The sequence below is a fragment of the Hylobates moloch genome, unplaced genomic scaffold (genome assembly GCF_009828535.3).
Source record: "Hylobates moloch isolate HMO894 unplaced genomic scaffold, HMol_V3 SCAFFOLD_16, whole genome shotgun sequence".
NCBI lineage: Eukaryota > Metazoa > Chordata > Mammalia > Primates > Hylobatidae > Hylobates > Hylobates moloch.
This window is the reverse complement of record NW_026652291.1, coordinates 57,125,590-57,152,248: the sequence shown is the minus strand read 5'-3', so window position 1 is coordinate 57,152,248 and position 26,659 is coordinate 57,125,590. Positions and strand designations below refer to the sequence as shown.

At 44.3% G+C, this 26,659-nt stretch overlaps 1 protein-coding gene across 1 annotated transcript; it reads left to right on the top strand.

Moving 5' to 3' along the window:
* The first annotated feature begins 18,051 nt into the window (after positions 1 to 18,051).
* Positions 18,052 to 18,495, top strand: LOC116484579 (epididymal secretory protein E3-beta-like). Its single transcript, XM_032179408.1, is given in 1 exon segment — positions 18,052 to 18,495. A coding segment is annotated over 1 exon segment (444 nt).
* Positions 18,496 to 26,659: the final 8,164 nt, after the last annotated feature.

Genomic DNA, 26,659 nt, shown 5'->3' with positions numbered 1-26,659 from the left:
AATGTTCTTCAAAATATAGTGTAGGAGAGGAAAAAAAATTTTCCTTCTACCCTTTTAAGATCTTAGCTGGGGCCCCATAAGAAAAGCCAGATTAACAGAGAAAAACAAACAGAAATGTGGTAACATGTTTATCTCATGTATACATGGGAGAAACTCAGAGAGTAACTCAAAGGGGTGGCTAGAACTTGGGCTTAAATGCCATCTTCAGCTAAAGCTAAGGAAAATGCCTGTGAGGAGCAAGTCACAGGGAGATGACCAGGAAAACTATAGTAAATGAGGGAAAGGTTTGTCATGTAGATTTGTGTCGAGTACCTTCTCCACTGAGAAGGGTCTCTTGTGATTTAGAGTCACCTTTCTCCTTCTGGCACAGAGAAGGAGACATCCATAAGAACGGAGGTTTCCCTTACGAATGCACATTTTCCTTGCAAAAGGGTAACGTGTACTCTATTTTCAGAGCTTTCCTGTGTATCCTGTTTCTCAAAATAAGCAGTTCAAAACAATCTTTGTGCTACAGGGCATACTTTGTGGTGGCATATTCTGGTCTCCTAAAATAGATTGTCACAAGTACCTCATGTAAGTAGCTCTTTAAAAGTTGCTTTTACTAAAAGGTTAGCAGACAGTGGTTCAAAACAGTACAAGAGGAAAGTGCATTTAAGGGCAATTAATATATTAGATTTGTATATCAGCTGAATGTGATATACAAAGTGATATACATTTAAAGGCAATTCGCATATTGGCTTTGTGTTGTTTCTCTGCCTTTCCCAGTATTTAATTAATTAATTAATTTATTTATTTATTTATTTTGAGATGGATTCTCCTTCTGTCCCTTAGGCTGGAGTGCAGTAGTGCGATCTCGGCTCACTGCAAACTCTGCCTCCCAGATTCAAGGGATTCTCCTGCCTCAGCCTCCCGAGTAGCTGGGATTACAGGTGTCCGCCACCATGCCTGGCTAATTTTTGTATTTTTAGTAGAGATGGAGTTTCACCATATTGATCAAGCTGGTCTCGAACTCCTGACCTCAAGTGATCCACCCGCCTCAGCCTCCCAAAGTGCTAGGATTACAGGCATGAGCCACCGTGCCCAGCCAAGAATTTTGTAAGGTGTTTCAGATCTTGAATTTCAGTGTTGCAACTGATGCCAACCAGTCTAAAGACCCCCACCAAGGAAGTGGCTCAGGAAAAGATTGCAGCTTCTGGCTGGGCGCGGTGGCTCACGCCTGTAATCCCAGTACTTTGGGAGGCCGAGGCGGGTGGATCATGAGGTCAGGAGATCGAGACCATCCTGGCTAACTCAGTGAAACCCTGTCTCTACTAAAAATACAAAAAATTAGCCGGGCGAGGTGGCAGGCGCCTGTAGTCCCAGCTTTCGGGAGGCTGAGGTAGGAGAATGGCCTGAACCTGGGAGGCGGAACTTGCAGTGAGCTGAGATCGCGCCACTGCACTCCAGCCTGGGCGACAGAGCCAGACTCCATCTCAAAAAAAAAAAAAAAAAAAAAAAAGGATCGCAGTTTCTTCATCCCCCTGTCCCCATGACTGCACCCTCACTTCTTGATGAATCAGAAATCCCCACACTTCAGCCCAGGTCCAGACCCCTTACAAAGCCTACCCCTAAATCTCTGAGGGAGGCAAATTTGAGTTTTCTTCCCATCCCCTTGTTTGACTGCCCTAGGAATATTACACTATTTCTCTGCCTCTATCACCATTATTTGGTATGTTGACTTGCTGGGCACCAGGCAATGAATCTACTGTGGTTACAATTTAGTGGAGAGTGTCAGAGATGATAAATTCCTCTTCAAAAGGTTTTAATTCCATGTTCTTCTGGTTCTTTGTTTCTCTAGTTTCTATAGTTACCCGTGCTGTAAACAACACTTTCCATCCTTGCCACACCCTGACATGCCCTGACAAGCCTAGACATGCCTTGTGCCATAAGGGATAGCCTTCCCCTTCCTGCCTAGATAGCTGTGTTCAATTTCAAACACTAGCCAATCGGGTCAGTTTAGACTGTGTGTTCCAACCCCAGCCGATGGAGAAAGGACACAGCAGTAGGAACCAACTGCATTAGGGATAAAAACCCCTGCCCTACCCCACTCAGTGTGCTCTTGCAATCATGACTGGCACAAGCTGCATCCTTCTGTAGAAGTAAATTTGCCTTGCTGAGAAAATTTCCGTTTGAGTGGTATTCCTTTTGCAGCACCAAATCTTGTTTCTAACAAGAGCTAGCCTGGAGGCTCCTCATGGGCATTTGTCTCTGGTTCAATGCCTTCTTGCCACTGTGGTGAACCTGGAGATACATCAAAGTCTCTGCAATCTTTCTTGCCAGCATGGCACTGCCAACCTTCAGCTCAGGATTGCTTGCAGGGGAAGAATGGTTTCTGGACGTGGAAGACATCTTTACTGTGTGTTCCCAAGCACAAGCAACATCCCCATTTCCTTCTCCTGATCTGCTGGACTTCTTAGAGGTTTTGTCACCTCTTTGGAGGTCCCATTGACCCTCCTCCACCTATACAAAGGACTGGGCTCAAGGGCATCTTTCCCACTTGGAAGGAGCCCATAAGGCACTATCCAGGGGAACTACTCCTGGGCCTCTTGGTCTCAGTTCTGAAATCTGATTTCTGACTTGTGAGGTCTCATTACTGTTCTTGTTTGTCCCATTTACCTGTGTGTCAGGGGGCATCCTAAAGGAATTGCTAGCTGAAGCTCAGTAGGTCTGACTCAGGGAACCTATCCTCTCTGCCTCGCAGTTGCTTTTGGTGAGTGCCGACGGACCAACCAGCAGCGGCTTGGTGGCCTAGTTCAGGGTGGCCTTCTGCTCCCTCTTCATCACGAGTGACCATTCACTACATTGCTGGCTAGAGGTCATCCCTCCCCACATGGAGTGGATCAAAGACACTCAGATATTGAGTGGAGCAACTGGTGTTTATGTCTTTTTTGTCTGTTAATCGTAATTTTATCTTGGTTGATATGAAAAATGCTAATTTTGTCCTCCCAGGCAGCCTGTTAAGCTGCATTTCACAAAATCGGGCATCCATTGCCTAAGAACCCATTAAAAGGAAAAAACATTCATTTTTGTAATACAACCTGGCCCCTTCACCCATCAGAATGTGGGGGAAAAGTGGCCAAAAATGGGTTCCTTGGTTATAATGTCATCTGGCAGCTAGACCTCTTTTGTAACAAGGAAGAGAATTGGAAAGAAATCCCTTATGGACAGTGTTTTGTGTTGCTTTGGCAATATAAGCTGATACAGAAAAATGTAAAGTTATGGTACAGGAGACTGTTACTAAGCCTGTCCTGTTGGAGTCATAGGAAAGGGATGATGATACTTTGCTAGTTCAGTTAAATGAGCTGTCAGCGCTCCCTCTTTCACCTGGTGAAGGAGCTATGGCCAGGCCACCGGCACCTGAGTCATAGTCCCCACCAGGGACCAAGAGGCCAGGAATGATGAGATGCAGGAATGGTTTCCCCTTCTCACACCTGTCAGAGGTTCCAATTTGGCCAGGGAGCCACCTCAGCTCCAGCAGGACAATTTTCCCTTCAACAATTTCCTAGAGGAGGCATTGACGAGGACACAGGGCAACCCATGGGGCTCAGTTGGGTACACTCTCTGTTCTCTACTTCTGATCTGTTAAATTTGAAAAATAGTATTGTAGTCCGGGCGCAGTGGCTCACACCTTAATCCTAGCACTTTGGGAGGCCAAGGAGGGTGGATTGCCTGAGCTCAGGAATTCGAGACCAGCCTGGGCAACATGGCAAAACCCCATCTCTATTAAAATACAAAAAAAAAAAAAATTAGCTGGGCATGGCAGCATGTGCCTGTAGTCCCAGCTACTCGGGAGGCGGAGGCAGGAGAATTACTTGAATCCAGGAGGCGAGGGTTGCAGTGAGCCGAGATGGTGCCACTCCACTCCAGCCTGGCAACAGAGCAAGACTCTGTCACAAAAAAAAAAAAAAAGGAAAAATAGTATTGTCACCTGTTGAGATGGCCCAAAACCAATGGAAAATTTGTTCTTTTCTATATTTGTTTTCTTCTATATCTTATATCCCATAATCCTACCTGAGCCAATGTTCAAACCTTGTCAAACACACTTTTACTCTCTGAGGAGTGACAAATGGTCTTAAAAAAGCCAGAGATAGGCCGGGCGCGGTGGCTCACGCTTGTAATCCCAGCACTTTGGAAGGCCGAGGCGGGCAGATCACGAGGTCAGGAGATTGAGACCACGGTGAAACCCCGTCTCTACTAAAAATACAAAAAATTAGCTGGGCGTGGTGGCGGGCGCCTGTAGTCCCAGCTACTCAGAGAGGCTGAGGCAGGAGAATGACGTGAACCCGGGAGGCGGAGCTTGCAGTGAGCCAAGATCATGCCACTGCACTCCAGCCTGGGCAACAGAGCAAGACTCCGTCTCCAAAAAAAAAAAAAAAAAAGGCAGAGACAAGTGTTTGCATGCTGACTCCCACAGTAACCTGGTAAGGTCATCTTAGGTTGCAGTGCTCACAGCTGCCCCAGGTAAAATGTTAACACTGGGCATAGGCCCAAGCTCAAGCATTATTGTGATCACATTCTGGCTGGACTCTGTAAAGGAGTGCCAAAGCACAGGAGCCTTAACAAAGTTCAGACAGTAAGGCATAAGCCCAGTGAAAGCCCCTCGAGTTTTCTGGAATACATTTTTGAAGCGTTCAGGGAAAAAAAAGAAAAAAAGATTATTTTTTCCCGATTTAGTCTTAATATATAGCCTTGAAACATACTTTAAGATTGTTTCCCTCCCTTTCCCACCATACACTCCCTTATACCATACACATTTATCTAATTGTAAGCTGGTATCTAATTATGTGCTTACTTAGAAGTTCCAGGGGCTAATTTTCAGGCAGAACTAGGCATGGAGACCCAGTTGCAAAATTCCAGATGCTACTTTAAGGCAGCTAGTCAACAACCTGGCCATTGTTAAGATGATGCCAGCCCATGCTCCAGGTGGACCACGACTCAATATAGCCACCAGAACAAGACACATAGACTTTGTACCCAGCACCACTCCCTGCACGCCACCCATTACAAGTTCCTTTCTCGGCCCCTCTCTCCAGTCTAAAGTTTGAAATGGTTCCTTTAAGGCATGAGCTTTGGCCATTCCCCAGCTGCCAATTCTGGAATAAGGTCACTTTCACTGCATCTCATTCTTCTTATTGGCTTTGCAAACAGCAAGCAGCCGAGCCTGAATTTGTTTACAAATTTGGTGGCCCATACGGGGAGCACTGTGTGTTTTGAGTGGTCTGAGCCTGTTGATCTGGTTTCCAACAAGTGAGGCAATTGGCTGCAGAAATGTACCAGGGCTTAACCGTTCATGCTATGAGATGGGACAAGAAACACTAACGAATACCAGCTGCTCACGGCTATCTGACTCCATCGCTGGGCGTTAGGAAATTTCCCTGAAGCTGCTGAGATACCTTTGTCTCAAGGAACCTCCCTTCTCTCCCTGTCACAGTGTCTGCTACCTACTATCCTTCTCTGGTAGGAAAGTGACATCTGAAGAAGTCAATGGACTTCAGAACTGGCTAAGTCAACCAGAATTCACTTGGATCCCCTCTGTCTCTTCTGTGATGCTACTTGGGATCTGTTCTGTTTGGACCTAGCTGCTTGTGATGCCATTTGGGAGTGTACACCATCCGTGGCACCATGTGAGCTCTGTTCTGTTTGGACTTGGCTCTTCGTGGGGCCATCTGAGGTTGAGAAAAGCATTCAGGATTTGTATGTAGCCCCTCTCAGTTGGGATCTATCTGGGAGAGCACTGTCTGAATCTGACTGTGTGAGTGTGTAGCATCTACATTGGGCCCATACCTACCTCTCTCTTTCTCTCTCTCTTTTTTTTTTTTTCCAGAGTCTCGCTCTGCTGCTCAGGCTGGAGTGCAGTGGTGTGATCTCGGCTCACTGCAACATCTGCCACCCAGGTTCAAGCAATTCTTCTACCTAAGCCTCCCAAGTAGCTGGGACTATAGGTGAGTGCCACCACATCTGGCTAATTTCTGTATTTTTAGTAGAGGTGGGGTTTCACTATGTTGGCCAGGCTGGTCTCAAACTCCTGAACTCAGGTGATCTGCCCACCTCCGCCTCCCAAAGTGCTGGGATTATACACGGGAGCCCCCAGGCCCAGCCTTCTTTCTCTTTCTTTCTTTTCTCTGCAAGGTGACCTGCATTAAGTCCCCAGCCAATCCAGGAACCTAGCCCTGGAGGGGGACAATCTCTACCACTTTGACTAGGTCATCTTTCTAGGACCCCAAAGTATATCTTACAGCTGTGCCAGACCTTGTGGGGGAAAAGAAGTGTGTGGACTCTTCTGCGGGTTATCTAAGTGGGCCTGTCACCCTGCTTACAGTGCTCAATGCTGTCTGTGTGAAAACAAGGCTGAAAACACTTGAGGTAAGTCTTTAAGTAGTCCCAACTCCAACCCTTGTTCCCTTTTTTGTCTCTGATTTTCCATCCCCCTTTGTTGCCATTCAGTCATCCTTTATCAGAGCACAGAGCACAGCAACAGCTGAATGTGGGACAAGGTTGATGTGGTGGCGGATATTATTGTCAGTCTCCCCCTACCTGTCCAAGAAGTTCCTTCTCTGATCTCTCTGACTGTTTCTGCTGTGTGGCAGGAATTGCACAATCGTGCCTATTGGAACTGTGAGTGGTTTTACTCACATTGGTTGTGTGAGGTCAGGAAGATCCATCCAACTTCTAGAAGTCTAGTTATGGGAGACGATCAGTACACGAGCAGAAGAAACAAGGCGGTGAAAAGAAGGAGTCACCACTGTTTCAGCAGGGTCAAGTGGTACAGGTACAAGAACCAAGCCAGAATGGGCAACAAGGTCTCAATGCCCTCTAGAAGCCCCTGAGTCGCATCCTTGCTAACTGGAGGGCTTATAGCTAGGAGCTCGTGACCAAGAATAAGATGATCTATTATTACAATATTGTTTTTTGTTTGTTTGTTTGTTTGTTTCTTGAGACAGAGTCCCACTCTGTTGCCCAGGCTGAAGTGCAGTGGCACGCTGTTGGCTCACTGCAACCTCTGTCTCCAGGGTTCAAGAGATTTTCCTGCCTCAGCCTCCAGAGTAGCTGGGATTACAGGCGTGAGCCACCATGTCTGGCTAATTTTTTAATCTCTTTTAGTAGAGATGGGGGTTTCACCATGTTGGCCAGGCTGGTCTCAAACTCCTGACCTCAGGTAATCTGCCCACCTTGGCCTCCCAAAGTGCTGGGATTACAGTCGTGAGCCACCCCACCAGGCTTACAATACTGTTTAGACTTTTTACAGATTAGGTGATGAATTTGGCCTCTGAACAGGAGTACCCTGTACTGAGCTTTAATTCAGTTAGAATTATTTCGTCAGAGATCTGGGAAATGGGAAGAAGTGCCTTATTCCAAGTTCTCATATTATTGCAAAATCAGGATTCAGGATGGGGCAGGGGGCTTCTGCTGGCTGTACAAAGAGATGAGAAGAGGGTCTTTCATAAGCCAGAAAGCCAGATGCAGGAACAAAGGGATGAAGATTCCTTTTAAATGCTTTAAACCCAGCTGCCCCAGCAGCTCCTGCCACCATGGCTGCTGCACCACCTTCTCCACAGCTACTTGGCTGCCTCACCATCACCACACGATGCTCCAAATTTGGAGGAAGGGGCTACTGCCCCACCTCAGTATGATGAGGGAATTGGAATGGTCTGTCCCTCCAAGACCCAACAGGGCACTCTATTTGGACAGGGCAATACTGTGACTGGAGCAGGGCAATTCCCACTTAGGCAGATGCCTATGGGTGGTTCACATATAGAAGTGCAATCTGTCAGACATTGCTGGACTTACAGCCTGTTTTCAACATCCAACTTGCTAAATTGGAAAAGCTCCAAACCACCTTATAGAGAAGACCCCCTTATAGAGAAGTCATTAGAAAATGACTAATCTCTTTCAATCCATCTTTGCTACCCACCATCCTCCCTGGGCAGATGTTTGGTCTTTTTTATTATGCTTCTGACCACAGATGAAAGAAGGCTAGTAATGGAGAAGGCAAGTGAAGAGGCCCATCACCTCCACGAAACAAACAATATCCCCGATCCTGCAGGGACAATTCCAGGTACAAACCCTAATTGGGACCCCAATTGAGATGGGGACATGACCCATCTGGAACACTACCAAACACGCATTCAGGTCAGAATCAGGAGGGGGTGCCAAAACAAAAGAGCTTCAATAAAGTTCAGACACTCATTCAAAAGGCAAATAAGGACTGCTCTGAATTCTTAGAATGTATTTACCAAGACTTCTGCAGATATACTGATATAAAACCAGAAGACCCTGAGAATTCGAGGTCGGTACATATGACTTTCATGCAGCAGAGTGCCCCTGCTATAAAGAGAAAGCTAGAAAAGAAAAGAGGCTGCACTGGAATTACCCCTTCTCAGCTAGTTGACATTGCTTTCACAGTGTACAATGGCAAAGAAATACAAGTCAGGCACCATATATGTGGAATGAGCAGAGAAGGCTCCATGCCAGAAAAGTCAGGGTAAGCCTTTGGGCCACAACCAATGCACCTATCATAAGGAAGAGGGCCACTGGAAGGTTAACTGCCCCAAAATGAAGGGAGCCAAGGGCCACAAAAAAGGAGGAAAGCGCGAAGGAAAAGGCCCACCAGCAGATGGTGGAACCAGGACTGCAGCTCTGATAGTGAATAAGGAATTTCCTCACAGAAGCCCTGGGTGCAACTGACAGTGGGGAACAAGCTAACTGATTTATGGGTCAAAAAGGGAGTGACCTACTCAGTTCCTAACACCCCAGAGGCAAAGAGCACCAAAATGACTGTGCCTGTGACAGGGATTGCAGGAGGAATGCAACAAAAGGCTTTCTTACAACCTTCAGATTGCAAACTGGAAAACCTGGAACTAAGGCACAGCCTTCTCTATATGCCAGAATGGCTGATTCTCCTGCTAGGACAAGACATACTATGCAAATTAAGTGCTCAAGTAACTTTCTCCCCAGAAAAACAGCAACTATACCTGAAGGCCCCACCAGAACAGACACTGCAACTGTAGATGCTACTCACTCACCCTGAGATGCAAAAGGAAGAAGCTTTTTCCCCAGAAGTCTGCAAAAGAGTGAATATTGCATTTGGGCAGATGGAGGTCTCAGGAAAAGCAACAAACATGCAGCCAGTGCACATGGAGATAAAAGAGGGAGCTGGAGTGCCCTGGAAAAGAAATATTACCCATTAAAAAAGGAAGCCTCAGAAGAGATAAAATCTATCCTACAAAAATTTCTGAAAAATGGACTGACCTGTCCTTATAGGTTCCTATATAACACTCCCATCCTGCCTGTAAGAAAGCCACATTCCAATGAATATCAATTTAAGACCTGAGAGCTATTAATGAAATAGTCCAGGATATTCATCCAATGGTACCTAACCCATATATTTTACTGCTATACCTGGAAACTACAGATGGTTTTCAGTGTTGGATCTAAAGGATGCATTTTTCTGCATCCCAACAATTGTTTACTTTTGAATGGCGTGACCTAAAGACCGAAGTGACCTTCCTTGCTGGTTTATGCCTATAATCCCAGCACTTCGGGAGGCTGAAGCACTAGGATTGCTTGAGCCCAGGAGTTCAAGTCCTGTCTGGGCAACATAGTGAGACCCTGTCTCTACAAATAATTAAAAAATTAGCCTTGGGCCAGGAGCAGTGGCTCATGCCTGTAATCCCAGCACTTTGGATTTACCCAATTTTAAGTATCTTCACGAAGGGACACGCTATGGGAGAGAGGCTCTCACTGACCTAGTTCATTACAAACGGTGGCTTCTCTTCAAAATAAAACAGACTGCTGGGTCTGTGAGAACTACTCCTTTCCTGCACTGCATGCTTGCCATGGTGCATACAAGCCGCCAACCTGAGCAGTTGGAGTCATTTCTACACCTGGTATAGTTCATACCCATTCCCCTTCTGTGATCATAGCACCTCCCACAGTGGGTTCCCCTCCTACAAGGAAACTCAGAGACACCTTATTTACCTATTCCATGAATAGATTAACAGTACCCCCACCTTGGGATATGCTGTGTGTGATGGCATGGGATGTCTGACCACGGTACAAATACAAGTAATGGGTCAAGCACACCATGGCCCACCATATGGGATGGTTACATCCTCAACAATGTAGCCAATCTCTCCAGCTAACTGATGGTATGTGGCTAGGATAGAAGAATAAAGCCCATCTTCATACTGGGGCCCATCCCTCCACCTGGGATTGGCTATGGGCCTGCGGCTCTCATGGTTGCCTTACTTACCTTATAATGGAACCAGGAGATGCAACTGGGGGTACCCTTATCGGGACATATCCTGTCCCATCTGGATCCTCCCTCTGCCAACTGGGAAAGCATAAAAGCCAGATATTGTCATCAGAAATGGACACCCTTGTGGTTTTACCCGCCAGGAGGCGGCCATAGATGTAAAATTACAAGTAGAGGCCACAGCTAAGCATATGACTGCTGCCTTTAATAACACTCACTCTGCCATCGCCTTTCTCCCTGAAGAAACCTTACAGATTAGACAGCCTTAAAGAACTGCATGGCCTTAGATATCCTGCCTGCAGCCCAAGGTGGCACATGTGCATTAACTAAGACTGAGTCTTGCATGTATGTGTGTGTGTGTGTGTGTGTGTGTGTGTGTGTATCAGATTATTCCCACAGTGTAACCCTAGCTATTAAGGCCTTAAATAAGTATATTTCCACCATAGATGCCTCATCACAAGGCCTTGTGATGGCATGCTTTAGTCAACTCCCTAGCGCGTGGAAGACTCATATATAGTATAATTGGCATTCTACTCAGTGTCTTCTTCAGCTGCTATGGATTTTATTGCTGTTGTGCTGTCTGTATAGGGATGCAAGACAGACTTTCTCAGGAGCCCTTAGTTCCCCACACCAAAATGCTCCAGCAAGTTCCCACTGTCAATCTGGGAATTCGAGAATATTTCCAACTCCAGGTAAGCAGATTCCATCCCATTACCTCCTAATTATGCCTCTTTTCAGCAGCAAGTAGCCAGATCAACTGCATTGACCACTTTCCATAGAAATGGATGGGATTTGACAGTGGGGAGCCGTAACCAAGTAAATGAACTTCAAAAATGCATTTTAGGCTGGGCATGGTGCTCAGGCCTGTAATCCTTGCACTTTGGGAGGCCTACGCAGGTGGATCACCTGAGGTCAAGAGTTCAAGGCCCGCTTGACCAACATGTGAAACCTCATCTCTACTAAAAATACAAAAATTAGCCTGGCGTGGTGGCAGGGCACCTGTAATCCCAGCTACTTGGGAGGCTGAGGCAGGAGAATCACTTGAATCCAGGAGGTGGAGGTTGTAGTGAGCCGAGATCGTGCCACTGCACTCCAACCTGGGCAACAGAGCAAAAACTCCGTCTCAAAAAAAAAAGAAAGAAAGAAAGAAGAAAAGAAAAATGCATTTTAAAACTTTTATCTTTTTTCTCTCTTTTTTTAGTCTCAAGATATAACCTTGAAGCAAACTGCAGAAATTTTTTCCCCTCCTCAGTCTTAATATATAGATATATAGGTTTGAAACATACTAAGAAACCATTTACTTGGTTACTTGGTTGTTCCCCCGCTGTTTTCCACTGTACACTCCCTTACATCACATACATTTATCTGACTGTATGCTTGTATCTAAATATGTGCTTACTTAGAAATTCTGGGGACTAATTTTGAGACAGATTACAGGCATGGAAACCCAGCTGCAAAATTCCAGAGATTACCTCAAAGCAGTCAGTCAACAACCCGGCCATTGTGGGGATGATGCCAGCCCATGCTCCAGGTGGACCATGACTCAAGATAGCCACCAGAACGAGATGCACAGACCTGTACCCAGCACCGCTCCTTGCATGCCACCCACTGCAAGTTCCCTTTGTAAGCCCCTCTCCCCAGGCTAAAGTTTGAAATGGTTCCTTTAAGGCACAAGCCATGGCCACTTCCCCAGTGCTAGCTCTGAAATAAAGCTGCTTTCTTTTCACTGCATCTTGTCCTTGTTATTGGTTTTGCAAGCAGCCAAGCCTGCATTTGGTTATATTTTATGGTTTTAAAACTACTTTCAAATGCATTACTTCTAAAAATTCTCAAAATTACTCACTGATGTACTAGAATATATCATCAGATATGATGCCTTGAAAAGCTATAGAGCTCTTTCTTAGCTTGCTTCTTCAAACATTGGCTCAGGTGGCTTCTCTCTCCCACCTCTCTCTACATTCCTTGAGTTACTACTTGAATTTAAGTCTTCAATAGATAATGCACACTTGTTGGAAAGAGCTCTGGATGTGTGGGCACATGACAAACAACTGATTTTCCCTCAGAATCACCTCTCAAGTCATCCAAATCCAGATGCCCAGAATTGTTTCCTTTATCTCTTCCCTATCGTCAAAAGACCTAGAGAGTGGGAGGATGCACAGAATCTGCTCTGAGGCAATAAGACAGAGCAGGGATCTATCTTAGAGGCTAGCAGGGCACCCTCCCCAACCCAGAATGGAAATAAAGGAAAATCTTCAATTTCTTAGCTAGCCTTGAAAAGAAAAAAGAGGAACTAGATAAGCAAGAAGGTAATACTAGCTTAAAACAATAGCCAGGGAAGTTAGAATCAGGGGATGTTTGGTTCCCTATAGAAACTAAAAATAACAGCTTAACATATGTCCCTGAGCTCTTCAGAAGCTCAGACCCCCACCAAACAGATCTGCTGGCAGATAGACCTCAGATAAGGGAGAAACTGAGGACTAAACTCTCACCACCGTTCTTCTAAATTATTTCGAGTGGCCTGGAGAAAGTCACACCCATGATCCAAAGCTAACATTCTATTCTGCTGACCCCCTATTCTTAAATAAACTTTCATCTCCTTAACCAATTGCAAATCAGATGATCTTTGAATCTACCTATGACCTGTGAACCCCTGCTTCAAGATCTCGCCTTATTCAGCCAAACTATTGTGTAATCTCCACATATTAATTTACTATTTTGCCTGTAACTTTTGCTTTCCTGAAATTTATTCCCGCCTTTATTTATTTATTTATTTATTTACTTATTTATTTATTTATTTATTTTCTGAGATGGAGTTTCGCTTTGTCGCCCAGGCTGGAGTGCAGTGGTGCAATCTCGGCTCACTGCAAGCTCCGCCTCCCGGGTTCACGCCATTCTCCTGCCTCAGCCTCCTGAGTAGCTGGGACTGCAGGCACCCGCCACCACGCCAAGCTAATTGTTTTTTTTATTTATTTTTAGTACAGATGGGGTTTCACCATGTTAGCCAGGATGGTCTCGATTTCCTGACCTCATGATCTGCCTGCCTCAGCCTCCCAAAGTGCTGGGATTACAGGCATAAGCCACCTCACCCGGCCTTTTCCCGCCTTTAAAAACCCTTACCTGAAGTCGTCAGAGAGGTCAGGTCTTCAGGGTGAGCCACAAGGTTCTCCTTGCTTGTTGCCTTGCAAATAAACTTCCTCCTTTCTCCTGCTGCAGACCTGGATGTTTGATCTTACTGTGCTGGACGATCAGACCCCAGTTCAGTTCCATAGGAACAATCTCTCCTGTGCCCCACAGAGTCTATCAGCACATGATTCCATATTATTCAATGATTGCTTGACATGAGCTGAAGTATGAAGAAAAGTTCTGGATATAAATGGAATATTCTGACATTCTAATAGCTAGGTGGTCCAGTGACAAACTCAACCAAGGTGGCTCAGGTAGGAGTGGCCTTGCGGATGTTGATAGAAAATACATTCAAGACCAGGAGCAATGGCTTACGTCTGTAATCCCAGCACTTTGTGAGGCTGAGACGGGCGGATCACTTAAGGTCAGGAGTTCAAGACCAGCCTGGCCAACATGATGAAACCTCGCCTCTACCAAAAATACAAAACACTACCTAGGCGTGGGGGTGCCCACCTGTAGTCCCAGCTGCTTGGGAGGCTGAGGCAGGAGATTCGCCTGAGCCTGGGAAATGGAGGTTGCAGTGAGCCAAGATTGCTCCACTGCACTCCAGCCTGGGTGACAGAGGGAGATTCTGTCTCCCAAATAAATAAATAAATAAATAGAAAAAGAAAATACATTCAAGTATCTTACATTATCCGTTAAGTGAAACCTTTGGTTACTGTTACTGAAACAATATTCATTGCATATACCAATTTAGGGGGAGTTGGTATGAAACGTGGTGGAAATTCCAGATGTGATATGGAAAGGTCACCCATGGGATGCTCACACAAACTCAATTTAAGGGCTGGTGGTCTTGACCAGCGTAAGCTGAGTTTAGGGCTGAGTCTTGAGTTCCTGAAAAACAACTAGATCAACACCTTGTGACGCATACTTCAGAGTCAGATGTGATGTGTAGGAACATTGTGGAAGGTATGGCTAGGCTACCTGACATTTTACTAAGGCAGTAAGCACTATAGCATCAGCAAAGGTTATTGTTAATGAGGACTAAACTCTGATTTTTTTATCTTGCCCAAATTCCTGTCTAAGGGGTCTGGGGAGTCATGCCCTACAAATCATAAATTCTCATCAGATGAGTTTTATTTAACCCTATATTACATATCATGTTTTACTTTCCAACCTGACTCTGGCATAACATTACCAGACAAAAAAGAAAAAGTATTTTGCCCCAAAACATGTTTCTTTGCCACATTTTGAAATTGCCCTGCAAAGCTGTTCTTTGTGGGGGAAAATTTGCATCTGTAAAGAATCTCTATTAACATAGCTAAATCTTTTTCTTCCAGACCTTTCCAATCCTAAAGAGATCAACTAAGATCTGAAAGGGAAACATTTGTCATCTATTGTCTCTAAGGGCAGCCACTATGAGACTTCAAAAGAATTGGTCTCTGCGATCTTTATTTTAACCTGAACATTCCCTTTCTATCAATCCCAGGTCTTTAGACAAAACTAGTTGTCAACCAGAAAATGAATGTTTAAATTTACTTGTAGCCTGGAGGCCCCCCTACTCCCCACCAGCTTTGAGTTGTCCCGCCTTGCTGGACCAAACCAATGTATTTCTTAAATGTATTTGATTGATGTTTCATGCCTCTCTAAAATGTATAAAACCAGCTGTGCTCCAACCACCTTAGGCACATGTCCTCAGGACCTCCTGAGAGCTGTGTCATAGGCCATGGTCACTCATATTTGGCTCAGAATAAATCTCTTCAAATATTTTACAGAGTTTGACTCTTTTTCTTTCTTTCTTTCTTTTTTTTGAGATGGTGTTTTGCTCCTGTTGCCCAGGCTGGAGTGCAATGGCATGATCTCGGCTCACTGCAACCTCCACCTCCCAGGTTCAAGTGATTCACCTGCCTCAGCCTCCCAAGTAGCTGGGATTACAGGTGCCCACCACCACGCCCAGCAAATTTTTGTATTTTTAGTAGAGATGGGGTTTCACACATCGGCCAGGTTGGTCTTGAACTCCTGACCTCAGGTGATGCTCCCACCTCGGCCTCCCAAAGTGCTGGGATTATAGGCGTGAGCCACCACACCCAGCTGACTCTTTTCATCGACAATAACAAACTGCCTAGTAAAACTTCAGATACTGGCTACCTAATCATAACTATCTGGCCACCAGTTTCACTAGATGATACTCTTTACCTCTCAGTGAAAGTCCCACAGTTCACAATGTTATAAGTGGCTTTCCTCAGAGAAGTTTCTGTGTAACATAGCATAACCCTCCAGGGACTTCCCAGAACTTTGTCAGAAATTGAGTGCAGAAGCCAGGTCTCTTGTCTACTGATAGCACCAGATAACCCCTTTCTGGGGTCACATCACTCTAGGGTCTTGCACTTCTTTTGTGCCCTGGAGTCAGTCTTTGATGTTTGCAGGCTTTGCTTGAGGCCACTGTCTGAATAAACTCAAGTGTTCCAGATGAGAAGATACAGGTACAGGTTCACATAATAAGGCTGTTCCCCATCACCACCTCCGCTACCCATCAGCTGGAGCGCTGCAGCTCCCCCTGCTATTCCTTTCTCCACTGCTGCAGATTTCCAGGGCTCTGAGGAAAGGAGGACTCAGACTCTGCTCTTCAGATCCACACGCTGATCCCCACTACAATCAGTGACCTTAACTCGGAGTCGAGTAGGGTAAGAAGGGCTCTGCTGAAGATATTCGGGGGACAGCCGGGAGCACTGGAAGGAGGCTGATTGAACTTTTAGATAGCAAACAATGGAGAAGGATCCAAATCTTGGAAAACAAACGCCTGAATTCTGGTCAGCCTCAGTCCCACTGATACAGGCTTTCCCTGCCCCTCCCTTCCTTCACCCGCAGTCTTCTCAAACACAATGCATTAAAACCGCTTACATCCTGCTCTTCTATCCTCTGTAGGTCTTTATCATCAGGACAGGGTTCCACAGATAGGAAGTACTGACCCTTTGTTCTGTGTCTGATGTGGACATTTGACATCATTAGAAGTGCTCTCAAATACATGCATCTCATTAGACTCTTGCAGGTCTGTAGGGAGCTATTATTAAGTCCATCTGAGGACACCAATGCTCAGAGTTGTGAATCAGGTTAGAGATTCAGTAAGGGCAGGAACACTTCTTAGGGTAAGTGAGGACAGAGCACTGGTTTAAACAGCAGACTCTTTCAAAAAGATCTCCACACTCCATGCTATCACCACAGAAGCCACTGTGGGGGCTCTTTTAGTCTTGGTACTTGATTGATTACAGGAATATTTCAAATCTGGAATTCTGGTTGGGTGTAGTGGCTCATGCCTGAGAATCCCAGCACTTTGGGAAACTGAGGTGGGTTGATTACTTAAGGCCAGGATTTTGAGACTAGCCTGGCCAACATGGCGAAACATTGTCTCTACTAAAAAAAATACAAAAATTAGCTGGGTGTGGTGGTGGGCACCTGTAATCTCAGCTACGTGGGAGGCTGAGACAGAGAATCCATTGAACCCTGCAGGCGAAGTTTGCAGTGAGCCAAGACTGTGCCACTGCACTCCAGCCTGGGTGACACAGTGAGACTCTGTCTCAAAAACAAATAAACAAACAAACAAAAACCTCAAAACTGGAGTTCTTTTATGACGACATTTTCAAGGAGCAGCTCTGACAAACCAAGATCATTTGTAATAGTGATAATTAGGGGAATGGCCCCTGAGAAGGAATATGGTTGGTAATGAACATATGTTCCACTCAGGCTTTGGAGAAAGTGTTATAAGGAAGTCAAGATTGGAGATGCATCATTACGTAATTGGAGAAGCATGCAAGAAGTAATGCAGGCTGGGCTGTCATTTCAGGGATCGAAGCCTTCCTACCTAGGAACCACCACCCAAGTAGTTACTCGTCTTCTACATTTCCCTAAAATCTGACAACCCTTTCCACTTCAAGGACATAAACCTTAAAATATCATTCTCTTTGGACACATGATCTCCTGAGAGTTGATCTGGTAGAAAGGAGCCAGCTGAGGGTGATTTGCTCCTCAGATTGGGTATAAGAGAGGGACGAGAGGAGATGGTTGGAATTCTCAAAATGAACTTCATCTATTTTTTCTTTTTCTTTTTTTTTTTTTTGAGACGGAGTCTCGCTCTGTCACCCAGGCTGGAGTGCAGTGGCGCGATCTCGGCTCACTGCAAGCTCTGCCTTGCGGGTTCACGCCATTCTCCTGCCTCAGCCTCTCCAAGTAGCTGGGACTACAGGCGCCCGCCACCACGCCCGGCTAATTTTTTTGTGTATTTTTAGTAGAGACGGGGTTTCACCGTGGTCTCGATCTCCTGACCTCGTGATCCGCCCGCCTCGGCCTCCCAAAGTGCTGGGATTACAAGCATGAGCCACCGCGCCCGGCAACTTCATCTATTTTTTCTAATTTTATGTTTTGCTCACACAGGCTGAAGCGTGTTTTTAGGTCTTAGAAACTCTATTCTCTAATGAGAATTATCATCTTCTCATCAGGGAACCAAATAGTAAAATTGCACCCAAGTGCCTGCCTGGTGGGGAAGGAATTTTAAGGTGGAGTTCAGCTCTCTGGGCATTGTCTGGATAATGCTTTTCTTTCTCTTCTCTGTGGACACGCAGGTGGTCCTGGTGACTGAGATGGCATCGTCTCTAAAGATCTGGGGCACACTCTTGGCCCTGCTTTGCATCCTATGCACACTGCTTGTACAGAGCAAGGAAGTTTCTTGGAGAGAATTCATGAAACAGCACTACTTAAGTCCAAGTCGAGAATTCAAAGAATACAAATGTGATGTCCTCATGAGAGAAAATGAAGATCTGAAAGACAAGAGCTCTCACATGTTTATCTATATCTCATAGTACAAAATTGAGCATATATGCACTAGTGACAACTGGATGGATCGCTTCCGAAATGCGTATGTATGGGTCCAGAATCCTCTCAAAGTACTCAAGTGTCACCAGGAGAATTCCAAAAATAGCTACACAGAGAGCAGGAGCTTCAACTACATTGAATTCCATTGTAGCATGGATGGGTATGTTGATAGCATAGAAGACCTAAAGATGGTAGAACCTATCAGCAACTAGAAAGTCTATGCACATCCTCAGGTACTGGTAGAGTTTTCAGTGCTTTCTAAGTAGCGGCCCCTGCCTCCATCAATAGTCGCTACCACTCCCCTCTTGCATTTATTTGTCAATGTTTTCCAAATACTTAGAGTTATGAATTGCATAATTTCTTGATACCATAACTTTGCCTGTGTTGTTTCTCTGCCTGGAATACACTTTTGTCTTCATTTACCTAATTTACTCTTATACTTTTGTCAACATTCAGCTCATATGGCATCTGTTCTTGACTAACCCAAGACTTTCCTGATGTTGACTCTCTTGATACATACCCAAGCTGAACAATCTTCCCTTCCCTAAATAAACTATATGACTCCAGTGTGTGTGACATTTGTATATGTTATGTGCACGGAGTAAGTATAGTGTGATTGATATGGGTGTGTGTGATCTAGACTATGCATGTGATCGATGCTGTGCAAGGGATTTAAGGTGTATTTTATGGGTGTATATCTAATGTATGTAATATGTTTGTGTATATGATGAGGGTATAAATGATTGTGTGCTTAGTTCAAGACAAGTTGTGATGTAGGCATTGATTGCAGCATCAATTTGAAATAATCAAAAGTGTCAGAATCCAGTTTTAAAGAGTTGATTCAAGCAAAAGGCTAGGAGTGGCCATTCGGTGACACACAGACTCCACAGAAATGGGGTCAGTGTTTCAAAGCTGAAAATTAAGTTATTGCTTATGTAGGAAAAAGACAAAAGAATTTAACAGGATTACAACAATTTCTATAAGAGCTGGTTTAAGAGTTACAACAAATTAATTAGTTACAGTTTGTCCCCCAAGTCTTCTTTTCTTTATAGCTTGTTTTCATTTCCTTTCCAATTTAAAAGATTGTATTTAACATTCCATCTTAATGTGATAGCGATGAAGTCTTTCTTTTTTTTTTTTTTTTTTTGAGACAGAGTCTCGCTCTGTCACCCAGGCTGGAGTGCAGTGGCGCAATCTCGGCTCACTGCAAGCTCCGCCTCCCGGGTTCACGCCATTCTCCTGCCTCAGCCTCTCCGAGTAGCTGGGACTACAGGCGCCCGCCACCGCGCCCGGCCAATTTTTTGTATTTTTAGTAGAGACGGGGTTTCACCGTGGTCTCGATCTCGTGACCTCGTGATCCACCCGCCTCGGCCTCCCAAAGTGCTGGGATTACAGGCGTGGCCCACCACGCCCGGCCACGATGAAGTCTTTCTAAGAGGAGAGGGAAGTTACTCTATCATGAAGATCAACAGTGGAGAGGGAAGGAGTCTTCCCCTGTACCTTTCAGTAATTTACAACATTTCACCAAACAATGCAGGTAAGAAAGAAGGTTTAATCTATAAACATAGAAACCACGGTTACAGCTGCCTTGGTTACAGTGGCCTGGCATGTGACTGAGGCCCCCAAATCACATTTCTTTAAGGTTAAAAATAATTTAGAGTTCCAACAACTGGGTTGTTAGGTTGCTTATTTTCACAGTGGTGACATGCTTTAGTTCCATTCAGATTTTGGGGCATTGGCAGAACTCACTTCGTGTAAAACATGTAGCATGGTTTCTTGCTCATAGTAGGTGCTCAGTGAAAATTGCTTCTTTTCTCAACTCATTATTTGGCTTAGTACTTTCATTTTGACTTCGATAAACAAACATAACAAGTGCTCATCAATCATTTGATCTCCCTAACTCTAGAGATGGGAATTTATAAAATAAAAATACATGCTAGGTATGTTGGCTCACATTTGTAATCCCAGCACTTTGAGAGGCCTAGGCGGGTGGTGGTTAGGTGTTTGAGGTCAAGAGTTTACCATCTGGGCCGGGCGCGGTGGCTCAAGCCTGTAATCCCAGCACTTTGGGAGGCCAAGGCGGGCGGATCACGAGGTCAGGAGATCGAGACCATCCTGGCTAACACGGTGAAACCCCGTCTGTACTAAAAATACAAAAAAAAAATTAGCCGGGCATGTTGGCGGGCGCCTGTAGTCCCAGCTACTCGGGAGGCTGAGGCAGGAGAATGGCGTGAACCCGGGAGGCGGAGCTTGCAGTGAGCCGAGATGCGCCACTGCACTCCAGCCTGGGGGACAGAGCAAGACTCGTCTCAAAAAAAAAAAAAAAGAGTTTACCATCTGAGGTCAGTAGTTTGACACCAGCCTGACCAACATGGTGAAACCTTGTCTCTACTAAAAACACAAAAAATGAGCCGAGTGTGGTGGCACATATCTGTAATCTCAGCTACTCGGGAGGCTGAGGCAAGAGAATCACTTGAACCCGGGAGGTGGAGGCTACAGTAAGTTGAGATTGTGCTGCTGCACTCCAGCCTGGGTGACAGAACCAGAGCATCTCAACAAAAACAAATAAACAAACAAAAAATACAGCAGGCTGTCATCTGTGAGGACTGAATTCTGACCTTTTTTTCTCTCTTGCCCAAATTCCTATCTAAGGGGCTTGGAGCATCACACCCTGAAAACCATAAAATATTATTAGGTGGGTTTTATTTAACTCTGTATAATTCATATCTTATACCCAGTCAGTTCTGCCAATACCCCAAAATATGAGTGCAACTAAAGCATGTCACCATTGTGAAAATAAGTAATTTAATGTGGCTTACCTTCTAACCTGACTCTGCCATAACATCACATGACAGATAAAGAAATCAGAATATTTTATCCCAAAATGTTTTTTGCCTTATTTTGAGAAATGGCCCTGCAAAGCCATCTTCTGTGGGGAGGAGTTGCATCTGTAAGGAATCTCTATTAACATAACCAGATCTTTCCCCTTCCAGGCCCTCCCAATCCTAAAGAGATTAACTAAGAGTCTAGCACCTTTTAAGGGTCTGAATAGGGAAAATTTGCCATCTATTGTCCCTAAGGGTAGCCACCTATGAGACTTCATCTACATAATAAGAACCTTGTCTCCACAACCCTTTATTTTAACCCAGACATCCTTTATCTATTGAGTCTAGGTCTTTCCGATAATAACACCTATTTCAAACAATTGCCAATCAGAACATATTTGAATTCAACTAATTCCTGTAAGCCATTGCTTCAAGTTGTCCTGCCTTTCTGGACTGAACCAATGTATACATCACATGTATTGACTGATATATCTCCCTAAAAACTATACAACCAAGCTGTAAACCAATCACCTTGGGCACATGTTCTCAGGTCCTCCTGAGACTGTGCCTTGGGGCCATGGTCACTCATATTTGGCTCATAGTAAACCTTTTAAAATATTTTATGGAATTTGACTCTTTTTGTTGACATTTGTATGGAAGCTATACATGCCTAGGATTAAAAAAAAAAAAAAGGAACTCCTCTTTTATCAACCACAGACCTACAGATGTCCCTACTGGACTCAATTCATTAATGTTTCTGTGGGGCACGATGGCTCTTGCCTGTAATCCCAGCACTTTGGGAGGCCAAGGTGGGCAGATCATGAGGTCAAGAGTTTGAGACCAGCCTGGCCAACATAGTAAAACCCATCTCTACTGAAAATACAAAAAATTACCTGGGCGTGGTGGTGGGTGCCTGTAATCCCAGCTACTCAGGAGGCTGAGGCAGGAGACTCGCTTTAACCCGGAAGGCAGAGGTTGCAGTGAGTCGAAATCACTCCATTGTACTCCAGCCTGGGCAACAGTGCGAGACTCTGTCTCAAAAAAAAAAAAAAAAAAGAATATTTCTAAGGGCCAGGTGAGGTGGCTCATGCCTGTAATTCCAGCACTTTGGGAGGTTGAGGCAGGCAGATCACTTGAGGTCAGGAGTTCGAGACCAGCCTGGCCAACATGGTGAAACCCTGTCTCTACTAAAAATAAGGAAATTAACCAGGCATGGTGGCCCATGCTTGTAATTCCAGCTACTTGGGAGGCTGAGGCACAAGAATCACTTGAACCAAGGAGCCAGAGGTTACAGTGAGCTGAGATCGCGCCACTGCACTCTAGCCCTGGTGACAAAGTGAGACTCTATCTCAAAAAACAAGAAAAATGTTTCCAAGAAGATCAATGTATATTAGATGGACTAAAGCATTACATTTCCTAAGGACAACACCTCAAGTAGAATATATTAGCACAAATAATTTTATCTGAAAATAACTTTTTATGTGGTAGAGACAGGGCACGGGTTGGAAGACTTTAAACTGCAATACTGCTCAGGAATGGAGCTTAAGACTTAAATTTTGTTGTAGGAAAAAGGAAATAAATGGGATAAAAAAGTGTTGGGAAGGCCGGGTGCGGTGGCTCATGCCTGTAATTCCAGCACTTTGGTAGGCTGAGGCAGGTGGATCACGAGGTCAGGAGATTGAGACCATCCTGGCCAACATGGTGAAACCCCATCTCTACTAACATACAAAAAAAAATTAGCCAGGCATGGTGGCACGCACTTGTAGTCCGAGCTATTCGGGAGGCTGAGGCAGGGGAATCACTTCAACCCAGAGGTGGAGGTTGCATTGAGCCGAGATTGCGCCACTGCACTCTAGCCAGCCTCAAAAAAAAAAGTAATAATAATAATAATAATAATAATATTGGGTTCACAAGCAGGTTGAGTCCATGAGAAGTTCTGTTTGCTAATTGCAGGAGTGAGATGCAAAGTAAGAAATGTTTACTTCATACAATTTTCCCTAGAGCAGTATGGGCAGGGAAAATGCTAAACGTTAAAGTACCTTGTGTTCTTCAGACTCCTACAATGTGGAATGACTCTGGCCTTGAAACAATTAAAGAAAAAACCAAAGTGTCAACATTATTTATTAAGTGACTGCACACTTTCCTATAACTCTGGTTATGAGTAGCCAGCATGTAAGGCAGTTCCTCAGCTTTGCAATTTTTGAGTGCACCTGGGAAGGAGCAGACACCTGGGGATGACAATCTCTACCAACCAAACTCAGAAGAGACTAGTATTAAACCAGTAGCTCTGCATGTAGGATCAATATACATATGAGAAGAAACAATACTGTTTGTTTTTCTCAGTTGACAAACGCTCTTCAAAATGTATGTAGGGAAGGAAAAATATTTTCCTTCTACCCCTTTGGTTCTTGGCTGGGGCCACTATAACAAAAGTCAGATTAACAAGAGAAAAATAGAAGTTTAGTAACATGTGCATCTCATGCATACATGAGAGAAACTCAGAAAGCAACTCAAAGAGGTGGCTAGAACTTGGGCTTAAATGCCTACAGCTGAAGCAAAGGAAGAAGCCTGTCCGGGAGCAACTTACAGGGAGATGACCAGGAAAAGTATAGTAAACAAGGGAAAGAGTTTTCATGCAGATTTAAGTCAGTACCTTCTCCACTGATAAGGGTTTCTTTTTAGAGTCACCTTTATCTTTCTGGTGCAAATGAAGATTTCCCTTATAAACGCAAATTTCCCTTACAAAAGAGCAACGTGCACTCTATTTTCAGAGCTTGTCTTGTGTATACTGCTTCCAGAATAAGCAGTTCAAAATAATATTTATACTACAGAAGCATATTTTGGGGTGGCATATTCTGGTCTCCTATAGTAGGTTCTCACAAATACCTCATTTAAGTAACTCTTTAAAACTTGCTTTTATTAAAGGGTTAGCAGATGGTTGTTCAAAATAGTATAGGAGGAAAGTAGATTTCAGGGCAATTAGTAATAGCTTTGTGTTGTTTCTCTGGCTTTCCTGGTGGTCCACCCCTTATTTGGATAGCTGCATATTGACTCCCTTTAGGTATCTACCCTTCCTCTTTTGTGTGTAGTATTGGTGAGGCTGTCCACTAAGGTCTGCAGTCCCCTCTATTGAGCCAAGCGATGGTTATGAGATCTAAGCTAGCCTAACTGAACTCTCATAGGAAACAAAAATATGTCACCCCAAAATATGCCTCCAGGTTCAAAGTCCTGTCAATTAGCATTTTTGCTGCTCTGCATCCTTACCAGCTTTGATGATGTCAGTTTTCACTGCATTTTAGTCATTCATGTAGGTGTGTAGTATTATCCCATTGTTTTAATTTGCAATTTTCTAACGATAGATTGAAGGGATTCACAGCCCACCAATATGGCAAAACTGCCCTTGCAGAGTTATGGAGCGTTGCAAGCCAGGCTCTAGGCAGAACTGCACATTAATCATAGCATGCTGGTACACTTCAACCCACTTCCCTGTAGCTTCTAATTTCCCAAGTAGCATGCTGACCACCTACTCCCCAATTCTTCCTATAGGTAGAATCTCTGATACTAGAATTATGAAATCTTTTTGCTTAAGAATTGCTTAAGGTGTTTTTCTGATCCTGAATTCCAGTGCAACAGCTAATGCTAACCGGTCTAAAGACTCCTACCAAGGAACTGGCTTGGCACATGAATGCTGAGTTTCTTCATGTCCCTGTCCCATTTCTTCACCTCTCACTTCTTGATGAATCAGAAATCCTCACACTTTGGACCTTGTCCAGACTCCTTAAAAACCCTATGCCCAAACCCAAAACCAAATTTTAGGTTATACCCCATCTACTCATTTGGCTGCCCCATGGAAAAATTAAACTCTCTCTTTTTCAATCCCTGTTGTCTTACTATATCTATTTGTTGTGCATCAAGTAACAAATCTGTTATGATTATAGTGGCATGAAAATTATTTTAAACTGAAAATGTCTGAACAGACAGAAGCTGCAGAAAGAAACACTATTTAAACTTAACCAGAGCCTCCTGAAAATTCAGCTGCCATTGATCCCTTTCAAAGGTATTTTCCTGTTTGAAATGAGACAGCCCCTTAGCACTGGGATGTGTAAATTAGCTGCCATAAACCCCCATACAGGGAAATTTCTAGCCAGGAAGAAATCAATCTACCCATTTCTATGAGCATCAGAAAGCTTACAAGAACATTCCATGTTTTCCTTTTGAAGCCCCAATAAAAATCTTTTTTTATTTTTTATTTTATTTTATTTTTGAGACAGACTTTCACTCTTGTTGCCCAGGCTGGAGTGCAGTGGTGCAATCTTGTCTCACTGCAACCTCCGCCTCTCGGGTTCAAGAGATTCTCCTGCCTCAGCCTTCCGAGTAGCTGGGATTACAGGTGCCCACCACCATGCCCAACTAAATTTTGTATTTTTAGTAGAGATGGGTTTTTACCGTGTTGGCCAAGCTGGTCTCAAACTCCTGACCTCAGGTGATCTGCCCACCTTGGCCTCCCAAAGTGCTGAGATTACAGGCATGTGCCACCACGCCCGGCCAAATCTTTTTTTAAAAAATAAAGATGGGGGTCTTGCTATGCTGTTGGTTTCAAACTCCATGCCTCAAGTGATCCTCCTGCCTCAGTCTCCCAGAATGTTAGGATTACAGGCATGAGCCACTGCACTTGGACAAAAACACTTTTTTTAAATTTGGTATATAACTTTACTCTGGCTATTCAGCAAGTTACTCATTACGTAATACTCCGTGTGCATGTGTAAATAAACTTTGAATTTTCTCCTGTTAATCTTTTTCTAATTCACAAGCTCCTTTACCAGCACCTTTAAAACCTAAAATGATAGAGGAAAAGTTTTTCTCCAAACAATGTGGTGCTGAACATCTTTTCATTGCTCATCTGCCATCTGTATATCTTGTTTGGTGAAGTCTTGGGGTGCAGAGAATCATACTACAAACTATGATGCATTGGCATTCTGAGCACTTTTGAATTAAAGAAATTAAATTAAATTAAAGAATTAAATTTAACTAGATTAAAGAATTAAAGAAACCAAAAGTTCTTAGAAGCTGCCTCAGAACCAAAGATGTTCTAATCTTCTCTCGTTCCTCCCCTAGCTCTCAAATGCAGAGAGGAGCTCTCTCTGGGAGTTCCCTTGTCTGGATAAGGAAAACTTCTTCCAAGAAATGCAATTGTCTTAAGACCCCCCTTTCTAAAAATCTCATCAGATAACCAGGAAATATTAGCCACCTGAAAAGAGAAGAGACTAAAAGTCTCTTCACACCACACTCAGATAGACCTTTCATCTATTCTTCCAAGAGCAGCTCCAAAAGAGTACCTGAGACTTTACCTGTATAGTAAGACAACCTTTGCTCATAGTGCAGTTCCACCCTTCACCTTCCCATAACTCGTCACCCTTCCATTCAGCTTCCAAAGAGACTCATTTACAAACTATTGTCTGCTCTTTAGGGCCAATTCCCTAAAAAATATTTAAACCTCCTCAAAATTGCCTACATTTTCCCCATGTTCCTCTCCCCTATGAAGAGAGTATAT